The 25,385-nt window shown below is 35.5% G+C and overlaps 1 protein-coding gene across 6 annotated transcripts; it reads left to right on the forward strand.

The window, feature by feature from the left end:
• The first annotated feature begins 896 nt into the window (after positions 1-896).
• Positions 897-25,139, forward strand: LOC109051067 (GRAM domain-containing protein 4-like). Of its 6 annotated transcripts, none has more exons than XM_019068602.2 (20): positions 897-1,185; positions 4,990-5,197; positions 7,511-7,634; positions 12,996-13,116; positions 13,237-13,295; positions 14,262-14,397; positions 15,140-15,165; positions 15,335-15,426; positions 15,751-15,842; positions 16,154-16,202; positions 16,293-16,364; positions 16,474-16,517; positions 16,981-17,090; positions 17,171-17,325; positions 17,851-17,868; positions 19,780-19,930; positions 20,018-20,111; positions 20,339-20,429; positions 20,506-20,574; positions 22,127-25,139. In XM_019068602.2, the coding sequence occupies exons 1-20, from the start codon at positions 1,157-1,159 to the stop codon at positions 22,241-22,243; spliced, it is 1,857 nt and encodes a 618-aa protein (XP_018924147.1). In that variant the 5' UTR covers positions 897-1,156; the 3' UTR covers positions 22,244-25,139. The 6 variants fall into 6 exon arrangements, with proteins under 6 accessions (XP_018924147.1, XP_042571346.1, XP_018924148.1 ...); XM_042715412.1 differs by having other exon boundaries at positions 19,783-19,930; XM_019068606.2 differs by lacking the exon at positions 897-1,185 and adding an exon at positions 1,215-1,450.
• The last annotated feature ends 246 nt before the right edge of the window (positions 25,140-25,385 follow it).

Consider the following 25,385-nt stretch of genomic DNA (forward strand, 5'->3'; position numbering starts at 1 on the left):
GTAAAAAAAAAACATAAAAAAAAAAATCAACATGGCCATCACAGGAATAAATTACATTTTAAAATATATTAAAATAGAAAACAGTTATATTAAATTTGTGTAATAATATTTCTGTTTTTATGTTGTTGTTTATTTATTATTATTATTATTATTGAATAAATGCAGCCTTGGTAAGTAAAACATAAAAAATCTTGCCAACTCCAAACTTTTTTTAACTCAATCTACCCCACCATGATACTAAATGATTACCAGACTGACATGACTAGTATTTACATGATTACTTATAATAAAAACATAATTATGGCAACATGTTTAAAAACCATGTCATGTGCAAATAAATAAATGATAGTAATTTGTACTATATGGTAGTGTTTTGCTAGCATTGTGTAATGAAGGCTAACACAAAGAAATTAAATATAAAATATTTACATTTAAATAAAAAGTGTGAAGGTTCAGCTGTTTGAAAGTGAACACAATGAGCTTTCATCGCGCGCCAACTAGTGGACACACAATTATCCAGCGATCGAGACTAACTGCAGCAATAGCAACAGCAGTGCAAACACCCAAAAACGAGTCAAACCAGACCTGTCACATAGCCGTCTAGACTTAAAGGCGTATGTTCACGTCTAAACAAGTCCACTTCAAAAGAATTAGAGATGAAAACATACACCATCATGTGCGTATATGACGCATACACTTTAAACTTGGATTGACAGAGTTATGGGTTTAATGTCCATCTCACTTGTTAAGACACACCAGTCCCTCTATTATTGTTCAATATTTAAAATGCAACCACTAATTTGAGCACATTTTAGTTTATTCATAAAGATTAATATTTGAGAACGTTTCTGTCTGTTAAAAGACCACTGCCAATTATCGGCCCCTTTAAGACCGTCTTTCGCTGTCATTGACGAAATTTCCTGGTGTGAGTCTCTCTGGATATCAACAAAAGATTGAAACGAAGCCCCAAATGATGGTTTGCCGTTTGCATGCGATTCTAATCCGAAATAACGCTGGGAATAACATCTGACAGCTCGGAGAATCGCATTGGTAGATAGATGTGTCCGCTCGGGCATTTTACGCCGCGTTTTTTATCGAGCTGGTAGCAGGTGGCGACGGGGCGGGTCGAAGCTCAAATATCCATGCCTTGCTGTTAATGAAACTTAATTACGAATTCCGTGCAAGGTGGGTTAAAAACTTTCTTCCCATTTCTGGTTGTTAATCCAGTGGCGGGTGGGGCGCGTGGTAAAATGTATCGGATGAAGAAGCTTTTGTTACATTGTTGCGTTCGAATTCGAATCCTCAGACTGATTTCAGCGCGCGCTACACTCGTGCAAATGTGCCACATTGTTTGTTGTTTCGCACAGCTGCAGCACGTTTTCTGTACATATGTTTTAATTAATATATTTTGCAGCTTAATGTGACAACCATCCCTTAGCCTCAAGACGAGGTAAGAAAACGATTTTAAATATATTCCACACGCAAGCCGCCATTCTACACGGCTTCGATCTAGAGAAGAAAGGCTTTTAGGTCAAGGCATTAATCGGCAATTTATTGATGGTGCAACCATCGATGTTTTACTGATGAGATCCAACTTGAACTACACGGTGAGGTGATGAAGATGCAAAACCCTGGAACAGCGTGGGAATAAAACAAGCTTTTGTGTTAACAATAATGCTTGTTGATATTATTTAACTAGAGTCTGCAGTACACGTAGAGTAATGTGTAAATGCGCAAAACATTGCTGACAGATAATAGGCTGCAGAGGGTATGACAATAGGGGTGGATGGTGTTTGGAGAGAGTTTGGGGGATGGAGATGTCTACTAACAGGATGTCAGAGGATGTGGTCGAACGCAGCACAGAGCACGAGCAGCATGACCGCTAACCTCCTTATCAGAGTCGGGGAGAGCGAGAGGGGAGTCGCTCGGTGGCGTCAGTACTATAATGTATCTAGGCTAATTGTAATGCGTGTTAATATAGAATTAGGTTATGCATTTTAACAGAATAAAGCAGAGTCAAACAACGTTGTTTTTTCTTATGTTAAGCATATTTGTTAATTTTAGATTCCCTGGAACGTTCTCAAAACTTTGGCTAATATTCTAGCAAGGTTCTCTTAAAGTTACTTATTCTAATAACGTTAACAGAACTAATATAACGTTAATATAAACTAAGCAGACTTCTACCCGACAATCAAAGAGGCATTACATCACGAAAATGTGGAATCGGTGGAACACCTCGAGGGTTTAGGGTGCCATTTGGGACAGGGCCAAACTATACTCTATTTTATGGACGTGAACACAGGCCCTCGACACATGCGTACTAGAAAGTTTCGTCCTTGCTCAGTGTCTGCAATGGATCTCTTCAGAAATCACCAATAGAATATCTTTGTACTCGTTTAAACTAGAGCTGCGAGTATCTTAACCTGTTACCATCATCAGTAATTTTTTGTTGTTGTTGTCTCAATTTTTCCACAGCGATACAACAGGCAGTGTTGCCTTTTTCTTGGATGTGCAAGCTGAGCGTACTTTGAATGTGCGGCTAGGAAAATCTGTACTATACTAATGATGACATTTGCATTGTATGCATACCCAAAAAACCAAAGTGTACTTTGGGCTTAACATTTTTTTTTTTTTAACTTTATCAATGTTAGTTGGCATTCCCAGAATTCATTATTTTTTTTTTTAATATAACTTAAGAGCATTAGCAAGGTGTTCTTAGAACACATACTGTATTTATTAGCTGGGTTATGTGGATAATTATGTCATGGACACTAAGAAACTGTACAACATCATTCCATTCCTAAAATCTGATTGCTTGAGGATTTTAAGTTTAGAACATAGTATTATCTCTCTTGCTCTTGGAAAGTGAAAATGATTTGGAAAGTTAAAATCATGCTCCACCCTGAACAAATCAAGCTTGCTTAACCACTTGTTGTGTGTTTTTGATTTTTTGTGTGTATTTTTTTTTAGATATTTTTTTTATTTTTTTTATGAGGCGGCAGCTATTTAAAGTTACTAAAACTGTATTTAAAATAAACTGAAATAATAATAAAACACTAATTCATGATATTTCTAAATACGGTAAAAGTGTCTATATCTAACAGTATATAAATAATACTAAAATAACACTGCCTCAAATGAAAACTATCACAGCCCTGTCATTGTTTATTCACCCTTATGACATTTGAAATGAAGTATTCTTCTATAAAGTGTGCATTCAAACCTGGTTCACTTAAGATCATGTCATTTTGGCTGAACTGTCGCATTAAAGAAGTTATTTTACATTATAGAAGATAAGTGGGAAAACGATGTTTTTATTGTGCTGTAGCCCTGATTTACTGTAGTACTTTTGCCCAAGCAAAAGTTTTGTAGCAAGAGGACATGATTAGTTTTGATGTTTAAAACCCTATAATAATTTCTCATAAAATGGTGCATTCTGACAAATCTAGACACGGGTGATAAATATCATCCGATCAAGCTATTTCCCTTTCCCTTGTGAAAGCTGCATGAAATGTCTGCTTATTGTCCAAAAAAAGTCCCTTTCTAATTCACTGGATGCCAAACTGAGGCTACTAAAGAACAGGACGGCTGGCGTTAAACCTCAGTCCTGTCATTATCATGTACAGCATGATGTCTGAGCTCTGGAAGTGAAATTAGAGCTGGACTTGAGGTTTTGAGTGTCTTGGCACGCATTTGGCCGCTTTGTTCCCAGGCCTGCTTTGTTTGCTGTAAGGTCAACTAACTGCAGGGAATGCAGAGTTTGGAACACCAATAGCGTTATTTTGTACAACACCGTGGGCCTTTTGGTTCCTGGAGAGTTTTTTTGGATATATAATCCAGTCACATGTTGCAAAGCTGTTAGTGTTTTAGCCTCAGCATACTCAGGGAATTTTTTTTAGATGTACAAAGACATTCAGACGTTGCCTGAGGAAGAGCACAATAGTTCATGACCTGCATCTTTTCACGAGTTTAACAGCCAAATATACTGTTTCCATTGGGTAGCAATCAGCACATATTAGGATTAAGAGGACAGACACCAAAATGAAAATTCTTTCATTACTAATTAACTTCACTAATTTTCTTTAGTGAAACACAAAAGGAAACGGTTTGAAGAATGTACTAGCTTCTTATTTCCAAATAGTTACAATCAATGATAAATAAAAGCATGCAAAAGCACCATAAAAGTATTTTAAATGTGGTTCTTAAAACTGGTGCTTTCTTCTAAAGTTAGCTTTGTGTGAGGAACCGAGTTATTGTTAACTAAAACTATTAGTGTTTGTGTTGTGTTTTTATTAATTTAAATGAAGCTAAAATAAAATTATTAGATTAAAAACTTTAAACCAGCCTAAATGATTATTTCAGAGATTGGAAGTAAAACAAATTTGGATCGACATAAAAGTGATTAACAATGACATATAGACCAGAGAAGATTTGACATGAATGTCTGGTATTCCTCATGCATCAAACCTTCACGATCATCTGTGTACAGGGTTCTCGCTATGAGCCGAAATGTCCTACCTCTGACCCACATACAGAACAGGGTCCTGCCCCACACTAGTCCGACATCAGCTGATCTCTTTGAGATTGTAGCAGTTTCTCACAGAAAGTTCAAGCGGCCTATTATTGCCTCTCAGTACCTGGTGCAGACAGACTATTATTGTGCAAGCGAGAGACTGTCAGTTGCACATTATTCCTGAGCCGACTTCTTTTGCCAAGAATGACTGGCTTTGTCTTACTCCACTGCTGGGCTTCACTTGGACAATAAGATAGCGTACAAAATGAAGTATGTTTTTGCCTTTAAAAAGAGTGAGAATATTCATTTTATGGTACTTTTCTTATTCAACATGTGCAATTAAGAAATGAAAAACCAGATATTGGTCTAAATAATAGTGATATTTATCAAGACGTATTGTGCAATTGTGCAACGTTTCTTCATTGCTGCAGTTTCATTTCAACACGGTGACTTAAAATCTGCTCTTGTCCTTACAGGGTTGACACCTGCCATGTTAAGATAAAGACACAGATCTCTGTGTTGAACATGCTAAAGCGATTGGATAAGATAAGGTTCAGAGGACCGAAGCGAGATGAGTTCCTGGACCTTGCCGAGTCCCCCACTGCATCTGACAGCGAATGTAATGACGACGTCCCAGTAAAACACCGGAGCTCCATCAAAGAAACAGAAGAGCAGCGAGACCCTGTAAGTGACGGTTTTTCCTCTGTGACTGTTTTTGTTTGTCTCGGTAGAAAAATTTAGAGATGTGATATGATTGTGAAAAATTGTTGACCTCTATTTTGAAGATTTCAAAATAGTCCTAGAAAGCCATTCAGAAAGAAATCAAAATTGACTTCATTTAGTCCTTAATTTCCATTCCTTGTCTTATTTTGAATAATTCTTCGGTGCATTATTTAAAAGCAAAAAGTGAGAGAGTGAGAGTGATCATTTTGTGTTGGCCAAGGTTTACATGTTTGTAATTAGTTCACCTTCCTAATTTCTTCTCCAGTCCGAGTCTCTTTTGTTCACTTTTGACGTGGGATCTCCCCATCACTAATTCAGATCTGCTTATTCTGGTATGTTACACCAACTTTTCGCCATCCAATCAATCCTGGACTGGTAAAAGCGCCAAAATAAGTCTAGCTCTTAATTTTTACTTTCCACAAATAAAATGGGTTTTGAATGAGATTTCACTTTAACATTTATTTTTTTATTAATCAGTTTATTTTTATTTTTTGACAAAATTTGAAAAAAATCTGTTGGATTTCTGTGAAAATCTGTTGGCTCCCATGCAATAGTTGACCATAGACTGTAAATGCATAACTAATTTCAATTTAATTAATGTATTTTTTTTTCTGGGGTTTATATAGATTTTAGTCTTAGTTAAATGTATTTAACTGAATATTAATCAAATTTGTTTGAGTTTTATTAGCAGATACTGCTTAACATCATTAATTATAGTAGTAATAAAAAAGCATGTATTCCCGTCGCTTGCTTCCAGTCTGCATTTAGTTTCTCTTTGTGTTGCACGAAGAGGCAGATAGCCAAATTCCCGAAGGAGTTTCAACCCAAACATCCATTTGCTTCACTGTATTTCTCTCGGTATAAATTACCTCTTCCTGTTGTTACAGCTGAGACTGCCCTCCATCGTTCACATCCACAGGCTCTAGGCTTAAAAACAATCTTTGTAAAGCTACAGTATCTTTTCCTGTGGCCATTTGTTTCTGATGCCGCCCTGTGTTTTGCACTGACCTTTAATGTTTAGCATGACATTTTACAAGAAAAGAACTGATTGGAAAACAGTTTCTGACAAAATGATGTTATTGAGGGCTTTTATATGGGACCGCCCCGTCCAAGCACATTTTCAAAGAAATTGCATTTGCTGCATATAATTTGATAATTACAGGAAAGCTCACCTAAGAGATCTGCTGTCTCTCTATGAGATCATGAGCTAGTCACCATGGTTACAGCTGAAGCACTGGCGTCCGGTTGGTGACTAGAGCCGTAATTTGACGAATCCTGGTTATGCTGAACTTCTGTGAAGACGATGCTGTAATGTCTCTGGCAGGCTGGAGCTACAGGTGCTAATGGATACCACTTATTAGACACCAACATGGCCATATTCTGTATTGTTCAATTAAAGAAAATGTTCATTAGATGATCATTCTGATGTTTAATTGAACCTTAACAGTTATTTAATATTGTCATTGGTGTCAGGGCCTGAGTTTCGTTTTGAAAAATGGAGGGGAATTCCCCCTTTAGGTGGCTCTTATGGGGGGGATGTTTTTAATTTGAGGGGGGAGTTAGGGTATTTTTTAGACATTTTTAAACGTCAATCATCCAACCTAAATGTTTCATCACCCAGTGTATTTGTTTTCCAATTTATAATGTAGAGTCATACTGATATTGTTAGTGTATTTTTTTGTTTTTTTTAAAATTTATTAAATAATCTGTTTAACTTTAAAATTTGTTTTCCAATTTATAATGTAGAGTCATACTGATAATGTCAGACAGTAGCAGGTTTTAGGTTGCTGTCTCTTTAAGACCTCTGGACATAACTGTTACACATAAAAAAAATTTTTACTTAATAGCCTATATGCTGACAATGTTAAGTATAAATCGACTGTTTACATGAATACTCATCAAGACGGGCATTTTGACAATTTTGTATGTATTTGGCTGTTTACTCCCAATAGTGCTCAACACAACTTCATTCTGTAGTCGCGTGCTCTCAGCTGTGTCTTTGGGTGTAAGTTCACAGAAAGTGGTCTCACACAGGGAGCACACAAGTACTGAATTGAGCACTTGAATATTTAAAATTGTAAGACTCAAAAGCATGTGCGAATGATACATTCCGTCATCTGTCCTGAACGTCTTTCATGCTGAAATATTTGTATTTCCTGACTTACAAGCGCAGAAACTGCGGGAATCAGTAGAGTTATGCACAATCCCACGCCAATTTCAAGCTTTGGCTGTGAACCTAAGCTTCTCATATTTTCTCTTACTGGTTGTTTCCAGGCTGGTTCAGGGACTCTCACCATGTCAGCTGCTTCCATCCAGGACTACAAGATGAGCGATGCCGAACGACTCAATGAGGTTAAAGGTCACCTGGAGGTAGCCTTACTGGAAAAGCACTTTCTTCGTAAGTAACTGAAAAAATAATTTTCATACCCTTTATACCCATTGTCATTTGAGGCATTGTGCTATAAGCTCTGAACAGTAATATGTAATATTTTCCTAATATGGCTAGAGGCTACTTTCAGCAATTCAGTTAGGACTTCTGGGCAGACCTTACATTACTAATTAATATTTGTAATTTATTTATTATAATTGATTCCCTCAGGCACATGTAATTTGAGATTCTTTCAGACTAGTGGAAAGATAATAATATAATATTTTTTTTGATTCATGGAGTAATAAAAAAAATAAAATCTTTAACTCTTATGTCAACAAAATGAAGCAAGAATTCTGAGCCTCGCTTTATTAAAGGTTTAAATTTCTGTTGTGGAAATATGTTCAGAATGCATAATTCATCGCATACTGTATGTCTCTTAAATGTAATATTTAACCTATTCACCTGTAGTGTCCTGCCTTAATAAAATTATAATATTCATATTAAATTATAGATATATACTTTTAGTTTAAAATTATTTAAGAAAATACAGATCTGTTTAGAGTCAACATGTCTCTTAACACAGTTCATAATCTTGGATGTTTTTTTTTCCCCACTGAATTTTTTGCAATGCATTCTTGGATTGCTTACCTATGATCACACTTGTGATACCTTGAAATTTGTTCGAAACAGAGCTATTATATTATATTAACATGTTCTGTTTCAAAATGAAGTTTTAACTTGCATATCCAGAATTTGTTAGAACAGCTCTTCAGGAAAAAGTGATTTGTCCTCTCAGGTCTGCAGATCTGTAATATGTCACAAGCTAAATAGGTGATTGCTCACTGTGTCTGTCGGTTTATCTCCATGAGCAGTGCAGTGAGATCACTCTCATTAAGACCAGAGCTGCATGCACCTTACAGCGATAAATCCAGCATGTCTACAGCTGATCCCTCTGACCCGTACCACTTTTCAATTAGTGAGACTCTCAGCAACAGAGATTATCTCTCCACGGGGTTCATACACACACACACACACACACACACTAATACAACAGATCTAACATACGTTTTCTAAAAAATAATCTTTTTTTTTTCTTTTTCAGAATGTTAATGCATGATACTATTTTGTTATAATTTAGTTTCCCAAATCATTATATTGGCTTAAATGTAAATAACTGATAAGTACCTTTTAATTAACAATCCCTTGATGAATCATCCACTGCCTTTCAGTTTTATGTGCTTTCCTATCAGCCAGTCCTTTTTTTTTTTTTTTTTTTTTTTATCTGAAAAACAATGCTACAGTCAGTTTTTCTCATTTGAAAATGTGCGTTCAGGGCCGGAATGTCGGTCTCTGTTTTGGTTTGTGAAGCCCACCCACTATCAGTTTACCCAATTGTATTTCGGCACCCCGGGTTGCCAATTGGCGGAAAACACAGCACGTTTCAATTCATTCATCGTCATGTACACTCGTTCCTGTTGGTGTCATCAATTTGGCAACCTGTGTGCTCAAGTCTGAGGAGGGGGGGCCTGGTGAAAAAAAAACCCTCTCCAATATTTTGAATTTGGACTGCAATACCTAGTTCAACCACTAGTTTTCAATCCTACATACAGCAGCTTTAAACAGAACATTAGTTGTGTATTAGGAGGTTGGGAGTGTCTGGTCTATTTTTAGAGCCTCTGTGTGTGTGTGCTCATTGCCCTGGAGCACTGCAGTACTGGAAAGCAGCAAAAGGTCATACTGGGACTGCCAAACTGTTGCTGCCCATAAAGGTAGACTGGACTTATTAATAGTTTGTTATACAACTGAAACCTCCCTGTTTAGAAAAAAAGGCAAAACCTGATGAATCTTTGACTTAGTAACAGAGCGTATAGGTGATTCAAACCCATACATGATGCTGCTTCAGGCTTATGAGATGTTGTAAGAGTTTTGTATGCTATTTTTGTGCTTTTTCCACATCTGGACTGTCCTGTAGATCTGTGGTTTGTGACCCAAAAATGGATCACTGATCTTTGATAGGAAGCCTAGAAAAAAAGACAAGGTAAATGTAAATAATAAAATGCAAACAACCATATAATCATGCATATAGTAGGATTGCAAAATAAATATAGTTATAAATGAGGTGAAATTTGCTACTGTTATTACCTTATGTAATACTTTATAGCAAAAATCTTTTTAATAATTATTAGTTTAATTCTTATATGAGTGTGTGTAATTAAATAACAGACTAAAATAAACTAGTTTGAGATGTTGGTGTATGGCAGTGGCCAGTAAAAAATAGTTATAAGATCATAAGACAGATCTTCATGCTTCTCATCCATCATATCACTGTTCTTGGATCATATGATGTGACCACTTTGGAAGCTGCAGCTGTCTCAGTTTTACAATAGAGTTGTGCTGACAGCTATTGACTACTTCCTCAGTCAGAAAATAACACAAAAATATACAACGTCAATTCCGAAGGGCATTAATTGCAGTATTTTCTCATACTAATGTTAATCAGGTGGCTTAGTGATGAGCTAGCATTGGTCCACGGTTTTGGGTAGCCTCCAAGATTGTGTCCATAGTCTTTCTGGCAGGGGCTGATTGTGCAAAGGATGCTGTCAGTCAGAAAGGCTTTCATATGCTTAATTTCTTTGATGCAGATGGGCCATTTTTTTTTCCACCAAGCCTTTTCTGCTTTAGCAAGTTAATGTGAACGTAGGCCCAAGTTCGTATGTGTCACTCAAAAAGGGCAGCCAGACTGCACACAGCTTTAGTAAAGAGAACTTTTATGGCTTTGCATTTTTATGGTTTTCCAGATTCCTTTGTTAATGCTGTTTTTTCCACCTAGTTACTGCCTGAACAATGTGCTGATTGCTTATGGGTTAATTATGCAATTACTTTATCATTTAATAATTGACAAAGTAAAATTTATTACTTTTTTTGTTTAATAACTGACATAAAAAATTTAATTAGTTTAAATAAATAATAAAATTAAAATTAAGTGATTTATTATTTTTATTTTATTTTTTAATTTTATGAAAATTAGTTTTTTTTTATATTTTCCCCCATTCTCTTTGGTGCTACTAGTGGCAAAGAAAATGACACCTTTACCTTTAACCTGAGTGTAAAAGTAGTCAAAGTACAGTGTGACTAAGCAGCTCCTTAATATTTAATTAACCTGAGTGTAAAAGTAGTCAAAGTACAGTTTGAATTTGGTTATCCTTTATATTTAAATTATTTTTTTTTTGATTGGATTTTCTCGTCTGTACTCTTCAACAAAAAAGTTTTGTTTCTAGCATGGCAAGGATGAATATCTGCTTGCATGATTATTTCTGCCACATTTCACTAACTGTAGAAAGTAAGGTTGGATACCAGAATGTACAAAGCTTAAACATAATTCACAAAATTGTTCATGTAAAGCTCCTAAACATTTCCCTTCACGGCATGTAAAAGGCGTATAATTTTTCTGTGATATTTTATGCCTTTCCCTTCACGGCATGTAAAAGGCGTATCCTTCTTCTTTTTTTTTGGGGGGGGGGGGGGGGGCATTTTTTGTTTTGTTTTTTCTGAGTGTGTTTAACACATTTGAATAGCTTTTTTATTTTATTGTTTTGGTTCTTTCTTGTTGTTGTTTGTCTTTTTTTTTTGTTTGTTTTTAGATTTGTGTGTGTGTGTTGTATCACAGTTTACCTTGACGTCTATTTTAATGAATTTCCCCCACAATTGCCATAGAAAAAAAATGTGCAGATTATATGTAAGCATGGTGATGAATCTTTTATTTTCAGTTTTATACCATAACATAAACTGAAGTATCATATTTGAAGTATCTTATTACACCGCTTATCACACAATATATATTATAGTCGTTTAAATTATTAAACTAATAAAAATTGTGGCATATTGTTTGTTGTTTTTTGATTGTATTGTTTGTTTTTTATTTAAAGTATAATATGAGAGATTAGATAGTTAGTTATTTGAGAGTTTAGCGATGACCCCTGGGGTCTGCACTGATCATCTGGATTCAGACATCTCTTTAGCACACCTGCCCTTGAGTCAGCAGCAGGGGGTCTTTATCATGACTATAGCGCCTCTGGGGGAGACGCAGGAGCTACTGAATTATAGATGAAAATGGGCTTGTGTTCGAGGCAGGTATTGTATGCGATAGAGGGCAGGTGGGCAAACTACTTCATCAGGACTGTTGTGTTTTTTCAGTCAAGAGGCAGAAAGGTGTTTTCAGAAAACATGATGTCATAGTATTTTTTTTTATTTTAGGACTGTAACAATATATTTTACCTTTTGAATGATAAAGGACGAATGGTCCTGTGCTGTCTTTTAAATCCTCTGGCTGCTCTGTTGTGCGTCCTGTCCTGTGACACCACTAACTTTAGTGTTATCTTTGAGATTCAGCATGACTTCAGAAATTTAGGATTCTGCAGAAAGCACAGCGGGTTTTCACAGAATTTGAATTGTCATTGAGAAAATGGTACACACCTCTGTTACTGGCATGTTTAGTCATTAGCTTTTTCTTACTCTAAAAGCATAGTGAAAGGGTTTTGTGGCAGAGGCCACCTCCACCTCCCAACACTCTCTGGCTAATTTTTGTTGTGTACAGATTTCTTTGATTATGTGTCGGGTAATAGGAGCATTTTATTCTTTTTACAGTATTTAAAAATGATTTCAGCAGTTTTAAATAGTTTTTTGTTGTCGTTGTTAATGTTATTTTTATTTGTTTTGTATTTTTTTTTTTTGTTCTTTTGTTGTTTTAAAAATGATTTCAGCAGTTTTAAAGTGTGTTGTTGTTGTTGTTTGTTTTTGCTTTTTGTTTGTTCTTTTGTTTTTATTTATTTTGTTTGCAGCTGGCACAGAAAATGTGCCGATAATACAGTATTGTATAATCATAAATGCCTATTTTATTTTCTACCTGCATCTAGATGATGATGATGATGATATGATCATATTTTGTCTTATTACACAGCTCTCTTATTACAGGAATACCTAATTGTGATTGGTCAGTTGTATAATGGTGCTAAACTAGCTGTGCTAGAGCTTCATCTGCCTTTATCACTCTGCGGTCTCTTTTCATAGATATTAAAGCAATATTTCATGTTTTGTTTGTTTGTTTGTTTGTTTACATGCAGAGGCATATATTAAGCAGTATAAAGTATAAGTATTATTGCAAAATAAACCTGAACAGGGTGATACTGATCATGCTGTCTGGGTTTATCTTGCAACAGCGACCAGCTGACTCATCTTTCTTTTACTTGTGTATTTGATGTCTGCAGCAAAGAAACCTCAAGCATGCTGAATGTTTCCAGTGGAACCACACCACTGCTGATTTATGTGACTTCAGTCTTTCAATCACCCAGTTGAACAAACTCTTTTTTTTTCCCTGTGTGTTGCTCACAGAGGAGGAGTTGAAGAAGCTCAGAGAGGAGACAAATGTTGAGACCCTGAAGCAGGAACTGGAGAAAGAGAAATCAAAGAGTGTCGATCTCGAACAGAAAATGAATGAAATTCTCAGATCCAGGTATGAGCGGTGATGCTCTTCCACAGTATGGAAGTTTCACGCAACTGCATTTTCTACATTAACAAACATCTGTTCAGTTTTAGTGTATATTGCAAGTAAAACAATGTATGCTTGATCCAGACTAGAAGATTCACCACCTCCACCTCCAAAACCACAAGTCACTTCTGTCAATGGAACAGGTGAATCTCAGTTTATCCTCCCTATAGAGCTCTAGTCGTTCCTTGCACATTCATACGGAAATTTTGATCTTTATTCACTGTTGTTGTTTTGCCCCTACAGGCTTATTCATTTGTTGTTGTTTTTTTCAACACGGTCATCTTTTATTCTCTAGCAGAGTACTTATATCTGTAGACTATTTAGCAAAGGAAAGCTACATAAGGTGAATAGATTTTTATATAAACAATATCACTAGAAAATTAATAACTAGGTTTCCATACAATAAGTCTTATTTCTGAGTAACAAAAATAAAATGCATTATATTATAAAATGCATTTTTTTTTTTTTTGAATGCATATTGCATAGTGATCCAAAACATGATCACATGTAGTCTAGACTTAAATAAGATGCGTTTGTGTTTCATTTGGCTTTACTCTTACTGTGTGTGTTCTTGCATAGAGATGGTTAGGATGTTTGTTGTGTAATTACTAGCTGCGCACACACAGTCGTTCATTTAGAATAATCCGGATTCATCAACTTTAAAATGAGAAGAACAAATTGAATTGCAAATGCACCTGTTCTGCCTGAAATTTTGTGTGGCAGTTTTACACTGTGTGGTTGAACACTTTATTAGTGAATGAGAACCAGCGCCCTTATTCCAAAGTCCATTTGAGGAATATGATTATAGTTTATCCATCACTTCATCTGATTGCTAGAGGATTTTAGCTTTTGACAATCGCTTTCATTCATGCTTCAGATACTTTGTCAACAACATTCATATTTAATTTTACCTGTGATTAAACATCCCCAAAAAAAGGCCAAACCAGGCTTCCTTTTAATTTGGACACCATTCTTTAAACCTAAATATCTCTCTGCACTAGAAGTGTCACTTTCTATGAGCAGTTTGTTTCTTTTTAGTGCAATGTTTGCACGGATTACCATTTGTGATTATGTTTCAGTGAAGTGGTGTTTTGTTTGTGGACTGATAGGGGACAAACAAAAGGAGACCTTACGCTCTCGGCTGTGGAAATGGCTCTATGAGCGCTTTGGTGTTTATATCGAAGATTTCCGCTTTCAGCCTGAGGAGAATACAGTCGAGACTGAGGAACCACTAAGTGCTAAAAGGTAACCAGCCCAAGCAAAGCCTGCTTTGGTTTGTTTAGACTAATAATTGCAGGTTTTGAAGGGAGGATGAACAGAGAACCATTCAAGCCATAAATGGGTCATTCCAGTTAGCTAGTGCTTTTGAATTATGTAATTTGTTGTATTTTAAGGAGGTATTTCTATGAAGAAGCCGAACCATGGACAGACTTGTACCAAAAACCTTAATTTAGTCATTTACACACCATTACATGATTATTTAAATATTTCTGTTTATTTTACAATATATTAAAATTATATATTATAATTTTATATAATTTATATATTATTTCTGTGGTTTTTATTTAAAAAAAAAAAAAAAAAAGACATGAGAAAAAATTAGTTCAATTTAATGATTACAATTTTTTTTTTTACACATTTCCAAGAAAGCATGTTTAGTTTAAAACATTTTTATTAAAAACAAACAAAAAAATTAATTTTTATTAATTTTTACAGTTAATTGTGATTTTATGAAAAGAAAACTAACATGACATTCATATTTTTCAAAATATACAAATGTTTTAATGGAACCATGAAAATGTATTTTTATATTGCATTATATTTTTAAAAGTGTTGTAATGTTGAGATGGGTAGGACATTCAGCCTCAAGTCTTTACTGTAGTCAGCTCAGCTTAGAGTCTCAAATTTCATGCTATTTCTGGCTTTATAATTTCACCCTCCCTACGGATCTCATTAAATAATTAATTTTCTTTTCTCCTCTTTGCAGATTAACTGAAAATATGAGACGACTCAGTGAGTGTTTTCATACTGCATCCCAGAAAAACCCTTCCAAGCCATAAGACTAGATATTTTAACCGATTACAGTCCATTTTAATACCCAATTAGCCTGTGTTTTAATTCCCATCACCTCTGCTGTGTCACGGGCATGAAACTGATTGTGTTCTGATGTGTGTGTTTTCAGAACGGGGTGCTAAGCCTGTAACTAACTTCATGAGGAACCTTTCTGCCTTATCCAGCTGGCACTCTGTCTACACGTCAGCCATCGCCTTTATTGTGAGCACGACCCACACAAACCCCTCAAACACTATTCATCACTGTTTATCATGTTTATGTAGCCATTCGGTCCAAAGTGTCTGCTTTACTACCATAATTAAAACAAACAAAACATGTTGCCAAGCTCTTTGTTATCTGTACATCACCAGAAACGGAGAAAGCCCTGCCTCAGGTTAAACTAATGTTAATGTGATCGGTTACGATCGGTCAGTGTGATCAAATACAAATGTGTGAATGACTAGTGCCACCACTTGTTTCTGTATGACAGCTGACTTGGCTTTGCCGTCTATAATTTTAATGTCTTCTCTCTCATCTTTTCCACAGATCTATATGAATGCTGCCTGGCATGGCTGGGTTATCCCCATGTTTCTATTTTTAGCCATTCTAAGGTTGTCCTTGAATTACTTCATAGCAAAGTACGTCTGACATAATCCATCTCTGGTTAAATTCACAACTAGTTTACAAATCCATGTGCTGGTTGAATGACATGGGATCTGAACCAGAATTTATATCCCTTTAATTATCATTTAGCATTAAAGGATTTATTAAATGCAGTTAGAAAATAATTTTAAAAAGAGATGTTAAAACTAAATTTTTTAACTATTGCATTTTTTAGAAACTTAAATGTTACATTTAAATCCTGAAATTAAATTTTTTTTTTTTTTTTTTTTTGGCTTAAATTGTTTTGAATTATACATACTGAAACTGTTCTGGTCTGTGTTTTCAGAGGTTGGAGGATACAGTGGAGCATTGTGCCTGAGGTCTCCGAACCAGTGGTAAATATAAGCCTCATTTCGAATGATTAGCATTAGTAAGTTGTTACAATTTACTTGATTAAAGCCTTGATGCTTTGTTCTTTTTATTAGGAACCTCCAAAGGAAGATCTTACGGTTTCAGAGAAGTTTCAGTTAGTGTTGGATGTTGCACAGAAAGCACAGGTAAGGGATTTGAAGCCTTGATCTAGCTGTGATATCAGTGTAATACAGACACCTTTTGCTTTGCTTCACACATAAAGCTGTTTGACGCACAAGTCATGTTTTCTCACAGAATCTATTTGGAAAGATGGCAGACGTATTGGAAAAGATTAAAAAGTGAGTATGTTAGATATTGAGTTGTGGGGATAGGTGGAATGACAGTGTATGATGACTGTGTGATGGTTGAGGCGTCATTCGGTTCTGCATGTAATGTTTTTTGGGCTGATTTTTAAAATTCAATACAAAGAATAGTCTCATTTTTTTTATTTATTATTATTTTTTAACGTGTATTAACAGTATTTTATATATTTTTATTAATTAAATGTGACTTTTCTAAATTATTTAATTGCCTGGATTATTTAAAAAAAAAATTGCATGTATGTATGTATGTTTTATTTTCACTATTGTGAAAATAAGTACTATTATGAAATAGATTGTAATGTTTATGTGTATGTAATTAAAATGTATTAATATTAAATTACTCATACCATGATATTGATAATATTTTGTTAGTACTGTCCTGTTAAAAGGATGTTTAATTACAAAAAGGTTTACATGTATGATTGTGTTTTCATTGCAGCCTGTTCATGTGGGTGCAGCCTGAAATCACACAGAAGCTGTATGTTGGTTTGTGGCTGGCCTTCATCACCTCCTGTTTGCTGCCATATAAACTCTTGGGCTTCATGATTGGTATGAAATTCAGTTTGACCCATGATGACCTTTCAGTTGGTTTTTTTGTCTCTAATTTTTGTTATTTACAAAATTTATAGGTGTCTATGCTGGCATCAAATTCTTCATCATTGACTTCATCTTCAAAAGCTGCCCTAAACTGAGGGACAAATACGACACACCCTACATTGTATGGAGCAATTTACCCACAGACCCACAACTCAAAGAGCGTAACAATGCCACTTTGAACAGACGGGTGAGTGAAACCGTGCACGTCTGCAGCCTCATTATTCCCATTCGAAAAGCTTGTAAAATATTAATCGTGATTTCCTCTTTATGTGTCTTTTGTGAGGAGCTCGTCAGTTATGAATGAAAATGAGCAGTGGCTTCCTTTTGTAGTCTGAAGCCTTCATTTAACCAAGATACAGCTCTAGTTCAAGAGTGGCTGAGATGGCATTGAGAATATATAGTAACATAATATATGTTGCTATATAAATATTATATAGCATAAGAGTTTATGTAGAATAAGAGTTTTATCTCGGTACTAGTAACATACATCTCAGATTATATAAACATAATACCAAATTAAATTTTAAAACTAATATAAAGGAATAAATGAGCAAAATGAAGGACAGAGCAAGGTGTAAAGGTGTCTGCATGATTATTAAACAACTTCAGGCAACAGAGGAAATGTAAATCCTTTTTTTGTTTAATAATTAGTAGTATTTTGGTTTGTGTGATGGTCTGTCACATGCTTATTCTGTTATTTTTCCTCTCTCAGCTGTCTGGGTTTGAAAAGGTAGGGATCTAGTGTGGCCTTTGGTTTGACAACAGTGCCTGTGTTTGCCACCAATGGCTGGTCCTGCGTATGTGTGTTAATATATATATGTGTGTGTGTTGTCAGGATTATGCAATATGACAATGAAAATGCCTGTTGATGACTGGATCAAAAAAATTTATTTCAGAATGCATCTTCTCATTAATTTGCACAAAAAAGTCAACAAGAATGTAAAGAACAATACCTAGATGTTTTTGATCCATCGTCATCAGACAAGATGATAGTGTAGATATTCTGTGTGTGAGTGTGTGTGACATGCAGGGTTTATATCTGAGACTTGCTCTGCTGTAGTATATTATATTATAGTTTAGTATAATAGGCCTAATAGTATTCTGAAGCGGTGACTACATCAGAGAAGTCAAGCTTTTACAAATTTTAGGAACAAATGACACTTTATGGAGATGTTTGATTTATTAAAAGGAAACAATCATCTCTTTGTATTCATTGATTTATTAAAAGGAAATAATCATCTCTTTGTATTCATAGAGTATATAAATGTCTCAAAGTGGCTAGATACTCTGAAAAGCTTGGCTCTTCTGGTGTTGCCACACTGACATTTTTAATTAAGCTAGTTTACAGTTGCCTAAGTTGGGATTAGATAAATTGGATTAAAAGTTAAATGATTTATGCATTTACTTTCAGTATGGTTGTTGGATCCAGGTTTTTGTCATTTTTGAGCACTGGACTTGAATAGGCTACATTTAAGTCAAGTTGTATTAGTTAGGCAACCTTTTTTTTTTTTTTTTTTTTTTTTTTGCAGATGTTGTATTTGCAGACGCACTCTCGATGCACGACGAAGACTTGTTTTCTGCAAATATAAGGGTGTTTCTTCAACTGTGGCCACCTGTCTTGTGGACATTTAGAAAATAGTAGTTTATCACTTTTCTATTAACAATGTAGATATACATGATAAACAGGATTTTTTTTTTATTGTTATAAAGTTTTCACACAATTGATGTTTAAAAATAGCTTTTTCATTCTTTATATTATTATTAGTAGTAGTAGTAGTAGTAGTGTTCGTAAGACAATTAGATGTTAAAATGGTTTATTTCAGTCTTTGTATATTTTTATCAATAATAATAATGTATTAAGGATTTAATTTTAAATTATAAAAATGCATTCCAACAACAGTAGATATTAATCTTTATTGTATGTTATCAGTTTAATTTTAAATTATAAAAATGCATTCCAACAACAGTAGATATTAATTTTTATTGTTTGTTGTAGTTTTTTTTTTTTCTATTTTTTATTTTTTATTAAATTTTAATTTTAATTACTTTTATGGTGTATAACAAAGTTCTTCTGTTCATTTTGAGGAAAATCAACTCCTATGACTTAAAAATGCCCATAGTTGAAGAAATGCCCATAAATCTTTCTCAACAGACATCTGTCTTGTTCAACCCCTAACTTCTAACACATAAATAAACTAATATCTTGGTAATGTGTTGGTGAGTGGTAGCATCTATGATAAGAGGCTGTTTAACTCCGGCTTTGAGCTTTGCACTGGTCCTCAGCACCCTCCAGGCATCCCTTGCTACCGTTTGGCATCCAGCCCATCGAACTGAATCTGGCACCAGCTGATCTCAGGAGTCCACATGCAGCTGAGCCTCTGACCATCATTCACTTTGCTAGGTCACCACTGCTGCTTGGCTCAATAGCATACAGTGGTTTAATAATGATTGACAAGCTTCCCCCACATGGGTGCTGCTGTTTGGGCCCTCAAGTGCTGATCTAGGATCAATTCTGTTCTTTATCTGGTTATGCGTTAAAGGGAAAGCATTGATCCTTCACCAGCACGGAGGAACCTTGCAGTTCTGGGGCTTTACTTGCACTTCCTGCTCCTAAATCAATCATTTCGCGTGTTTCTCACAGCAGATCCAGCCAGTGGTTGTGCGCGGTAATCAGTCTGCCGGGATGTCATGTGGGATTGGCCGTGAGGAGGAAAGCGGTCGGGCCTACAACACCAAAAGAGGGCCTTTTCATGAAGTCTTCAACTTGTCAGAGAATGAGCGCCCCCTGCCAGGTGGGTAGAGAAACTACGCTGTTCTTTGAACACTTTCTTATGTATTTGCTGTTGTTAAACTGTAAAAGAGTGTGATTTGATTCACAGTGTGCGAGAATGGATGGCGATGTTGCTTGATCAACAGGGACAGAAAAATGCCGACCGACTACATCCGCAATGGTGTCCTCTATGTCACAGAAAAGTATGCACCTGCACTGCAGAATAGCAGTGTTTTTTTTTTTGTTCGTTTTGCAAATTATTCGTTTTTGGGCCTTTTGCAGAATCAGCAACATTGCATTAAATGCCAGTATTTACAAATTGCATTTTCTCTAATCAAAGGTGTAAATATTTTGTCATACATAAGGCAAGAGACCTATTGGCATTGTTAGGCAAAACGCATTCCCTCATAATAAGAGTATGTGTTTTTAGTTACCTGTGTTTCGAGAGCTCCAGCTCCCGGGCGGCATCCTCAAAGAAAAATAAAGTCATCAAGCTCCAAGACATCATGGATATTCAGAAGGTCTTTTATTAATGTTTGTTGACTTGTTTTTATTGAATGCTTAGTATCTTACTGGATTCTCCACTCTTGTTAACAGTATAAAGTGTTGTCAGTATTGCCTGGATCTGGGATGGGGATCTCAATTACAACGCCATCCACTTTAAAGGTAAGTCACGTGCTCGGGCACGGTCAAGATTGCCTAGTGTGAGTACACCCGTATTCTCCCGCATCCCACACACATGAGTCTCTACCCACCCGCACTTGCCCATCGAGTCTTGTCCCGCGCCGCACTGTGCTGCATTGGGTCCCACGATAGTGCAGGTCTCTACTTGGAAGGTGCGTGTTATAATGTTATGATCAAGGCTCTGGACTCTGAGCATAACTTGTTTTTCTATAACGAACTTTGAAATATTTTCTATAAAAACATTAATGCCCTGGCAGTGGCAAATAGCTTTGGTTTTATATTTAATTTGTTTACATTAATGTTATGTTAAAGTAATTATTTTAACTGCTATTATGTAAAAGGAATACTGCTTTAAAAAAAATACCTTATTTGTTTAAAGTGTTTGCAAACCAAATGTTATTGCACCTTTGTTCATAGCAGTACTTTTAAATAAAAAAGTGCACAATACACTACGTTTTGAATGCATTATGGAATTTTGTGCATAATGCGATTAACCGCGATTTATCACAGACAATCGTGCGATTAATCTCGATTTAAAAAATGTTGCCCAGCACTTATATATATTTTTATATATATATATATAATTAATTTATGCTCAACAAAGCTTCATTAATCGGATAAAATAGCAATATTGGGAAATTATTACGGTTTGTAATTGTAATTTGAATTTTCAACAGTCATTACATCAGTCTTCAGTGTTGCATGATCCTTCAGAAATCATTTAAATATGCTGCTCAAGAAATTTTTATTATCAGTGTTGTGCTGCCTAATACTTTTGTGGAAACTGTGTAATACTCTTCCAGGATTCTTTGATTACAGAGTTCAAAAGAGCTGGATTTATTTTAGTGAATTTCTTTTTTTTTTTTTGTAACAATGTATAAGCTTACTTTAAGTATCTTTGCACACAGGTTTCATTTACTTAATAGAAAAGCTACACAGGCCATTTTTCTTTTCTATATTCTTACTTTTATTATATAATTATTTACCAGCTCTTAATGTAAGGGTATTAAGGAATTTTTTTTTTTTCTTTTTTTTTTCAAGGCCGTTTTCACACTTGCTGTGAACTAGAGTTCATTTCCACCCCCTCTTTCTGACAGGTTTCTTTGCACATTTTAGTATATGGCTCCAAATCATGGGTCATTTGTGTCACCACTGTAGCTAAAGGAAAAGCAAATAGGCTAATTTTTTAGATTGCACACTAACAGAAATAACTGAATGAGGAACTGCATTTATAGCATTAGTTATATAATTTGATATGAGACATAATCGAAGATGGTAATTGTCACATTAAAGATGACACAAAATGATGTTGGATTTCTAATTAGTCACCAAACTGAGTATTTATTACATGTTCTTTCAGCCAATAGAATCCTTACTGAACTGGGTTATATTCATGCCAACTGTGAATCATACTGAACTGATTGAGTTTTTATGCTAACCTGGTGAACTCAATTCTGATGTCAGACAGACACCATCCAGCGCCAAAATCTGTGTGAATGTACACTAACAATTTCGTCACTTGTCTCTTCCACAGCCTCTAGTGTTTGGTGCCATGATTCATCGGGACGAGGCCTTTGATGCCATTCACACTCAGTACATGAAGATCATGAGTTCCACAGCAGCTACGACAGTCACAAACCCAGAGACATAGTCTCACCCGGATCAACATAAGACATAAGGTAGTCCATAAGACAGCCCTAACCTTAATGTACCACTATCCCATACCCCTATATGGAGACGATGGCTTCCAGAAGTTGTCCGCCCCATCTCCAATCCAAAACGATGGAGAAACTGCAAAGAAACTGTTTTTCATATTCTCTTTTAGATTCTATGTATTTTATATAATGTTCTCTCAAACAGCATACCATAATCTTACACAAGTGCTTGTCTGGATGGGTCTTGTTTTATAAGGTTATAGGTTTGTTGTGCATCTTACTTGTGTGTCAGAACAGGAGCTGGTACTCCTTTGTGTGATCCGTGTGTAGTCCGACCATATAACCGTCTCTGAACTTACCACCATTTTCACTTAATTGCATCACCGCTGGCCTTGCACAAAGAAACACTGCACTTAGTGTTGCTGAGAGCTTTTAGATGTGATTTAAGAGGGAAAGGAAACCGAAATCCATATGCGCAAAGCAGCTCGTAACTGCCGGCCACATTGTTCCTTTGGGGCGCGCCAACTTTCTTTTCAGTATTTGTGATACTTAACTTAACTTAACTTATCACATAGGTACAACTTCATATTTTAAAGGAATAGTGCACATAAAAAAATGTACATCTTGCTGTTTACTTTCCCTTATGTTGTTTTAAACTTCAAAAGGAGATATTTAGGCAGATTGTCCAAGCTGCTCTTTTCCTTCCAATGAAAGTCAGTTGTTTAAAGGGATAGTTTAGCCAAAAATGAGAATTCTGTTATCATACACTCATGTTGTTCCAAACCGGTGTGACTTTCTTCCTTTTAGCGAGATGCACAAGAGATTCTTGAAGAGTTTTTAACTCCGTTTGTCCATTCAATGAAAGTCAGTGGGGTACAAATCAACAGTGGACCCCACTGGCTTTCACTGTAAGGACTAAAAACAGTCGGACATGCTTTTAAAATATTATCTTTTGTATTTTGATTGTTAATTTTTGTCTTTTATTTTTTGAAATGGCAGAATATTCATTTAAGAAACTCGTACTGGTTTGGAACAATGTCAGGGTGCATAAATAATGACAGAATTGTCATTTAATAATTAAAGCACAAAAAATCACCAGTCTTACCCATAAAACGAATGTGCAAAAATAAAGGACTGTTCAAACTAAGTAGGGATTAGCTGGTTTTGATAATATATTCTCATTCCTTGTCACTGAGCCCTGATGTTATTGAAGTATTTAATGCCTTTTTGAGTATGTTGGCACTGGTTAGATAAATGTCTTGGGGTGTACTCACACTAGGCACGGTTAGCGCTCACACTGCATGTGTGCCAAGCCCAACCGAACCGTGCCCTGGCCCACCTCTTCCAACCGAGCCAGGGACGGCTAAACGAACTGTGCCCGGGCGTAGCACAGAATGTTCACTCTAGTCAACAAACGAACCATTCTTTAGGGGTCAAACGTGCTGTGGCACGGTTCAGAATGCCTAGTGTGAGTACACCCTTAGTTTACTAATATTGTATCCCAAAAAAAAAAAGATGTAATTACAGTAAAGGAACCACAGACTAATTTCTGTAATGGGTGTAGTATGTTGATTTAATATTTTTTTCAAAAGTGTGTAGGGGAATTCCAAAATTAACACGCTACATAAGTTCTACTTCCAAATAGACTGTTTTACTCAATCATGCATGTTTTTTTTATTTTTGTTTGTTTTGTTTTTTTACTTTTGACTATGCAGAGTTTAATAGCTCCTTTTGGATTAAAGGAGGTCTTTTCTTTCTTAAGAGAGAAGAGTCATACAGTACGTCGTGATTTTTTTTTTTTTTGGGGGGGGGGGGGGGGGTATTTGTCCCCAACACTTTTCTTAGTTTTCTCATTTTTATGCATTTCAAAATGTGCTGTGCTAAATTGCACTTAGACAGTTGCTTTTTTTTATTTGTTCTCTCCATTTTAAGCCTTTTTTCTCACCTGCCTTATTCTGCCTTATTTTATGTTCTTTAGAGCCATTTGACACTTTAAATTTTCTTTCTTCAAATCATTTTGAGTCAGTATGTGTCTGTTGGGGTTAGACTCTGGACTCCTTGGATGCTGTTTACCAAGTTTATGAAATAGCACTTTTGGCTTTCTAAATGCCACTTATATAGTGGAAGACCATTACGTTAGAATAAACATGATGCTAGTATTTTCTCTGCAGAAGTATACATTTATGAAACATGAATATAGTGCACCTTGGTTTTTGTTAATTTCGTCTTTTAACATTTATTTCTAACAATAAATCCCATTAATTATTGACTCTTAAAGTGGAAAAATTGACCACCAATGATGGTCATTTGCCAAATAAATGTGTGGTGGTGTTGTTTGCGCTCTATTTCTGCCCCAAAACAGTTCTGTTTACAGACATTTGTGTTCCACAAAAGGCTATTTTGATCCCTGGACCAATGGGGGCATGAAAATTAGCCTTTTTTGCCTGTGGTGAATGTTGAAAAATCATGGATTTTAAATGCCTTGTTAAAACACTTTATTGTTCTATTTTGAATTATAACACATTCTTCATCCAGAATATGATTACTGTTCCCTGGAAGTCGTTGGTTATAGCATGGAGGGTTGGTGTTGTAGTATTTCACTTGGTGCATTTCCCTATTCAAGTTGTTTTGTTTCAGTCAAATATCTGTTTAGTTGTTTGTAACACAATCACATTTGGTCCAGCCACCCAACAACTGTTTAGACATTGCAGAGGAACAACCACTGGAGTCCTGTTACTCTGAGACTTAAGTGAATCTTGTGCTGAATGTGACTGGAAGTTTGTTCATCAAACATTTGTATTTACACTGGATGTACATGTCTGGTAAACTCTTTCCTGCTTTCCTCTGAATAGTCTTCATTGGAGAAGAAATAAACTCTTGAGTTCTTTGTAACCTTTGTTGGTTTATTTTTTATTTTTGCTTGTGGACATGCCAAAGCAGTGTTATACAGTGAAATAAATGGACAAATTGACACAATATCCACAATATATTCCAATATATTAGCGTTCACACAGATAGTGTGATGTTTCACTAGAGGGCACCACATGTAGCTTTTAAAAAGGTAACCATGATTTGTAAGGGTTCTTCACTACTCTATATGCTTCTAATGCTTATAGGGAAGTTATTCAGATAGAGAAT

Source organism: Cyprinus carpio, chromosome A25, assembly GCF_018340385.1.
Source record: "Cyprinus carpio isolate SPL01 chromosome A25, ASM1834038v1, whole genome shotgun sequence".
Lineage (NCBI taxonomy): Eukaryota > Metazoa > Chordata > Actinopteri > Cypriniformes > Cyprinidae > Cyprinus > Cyprinus carpio.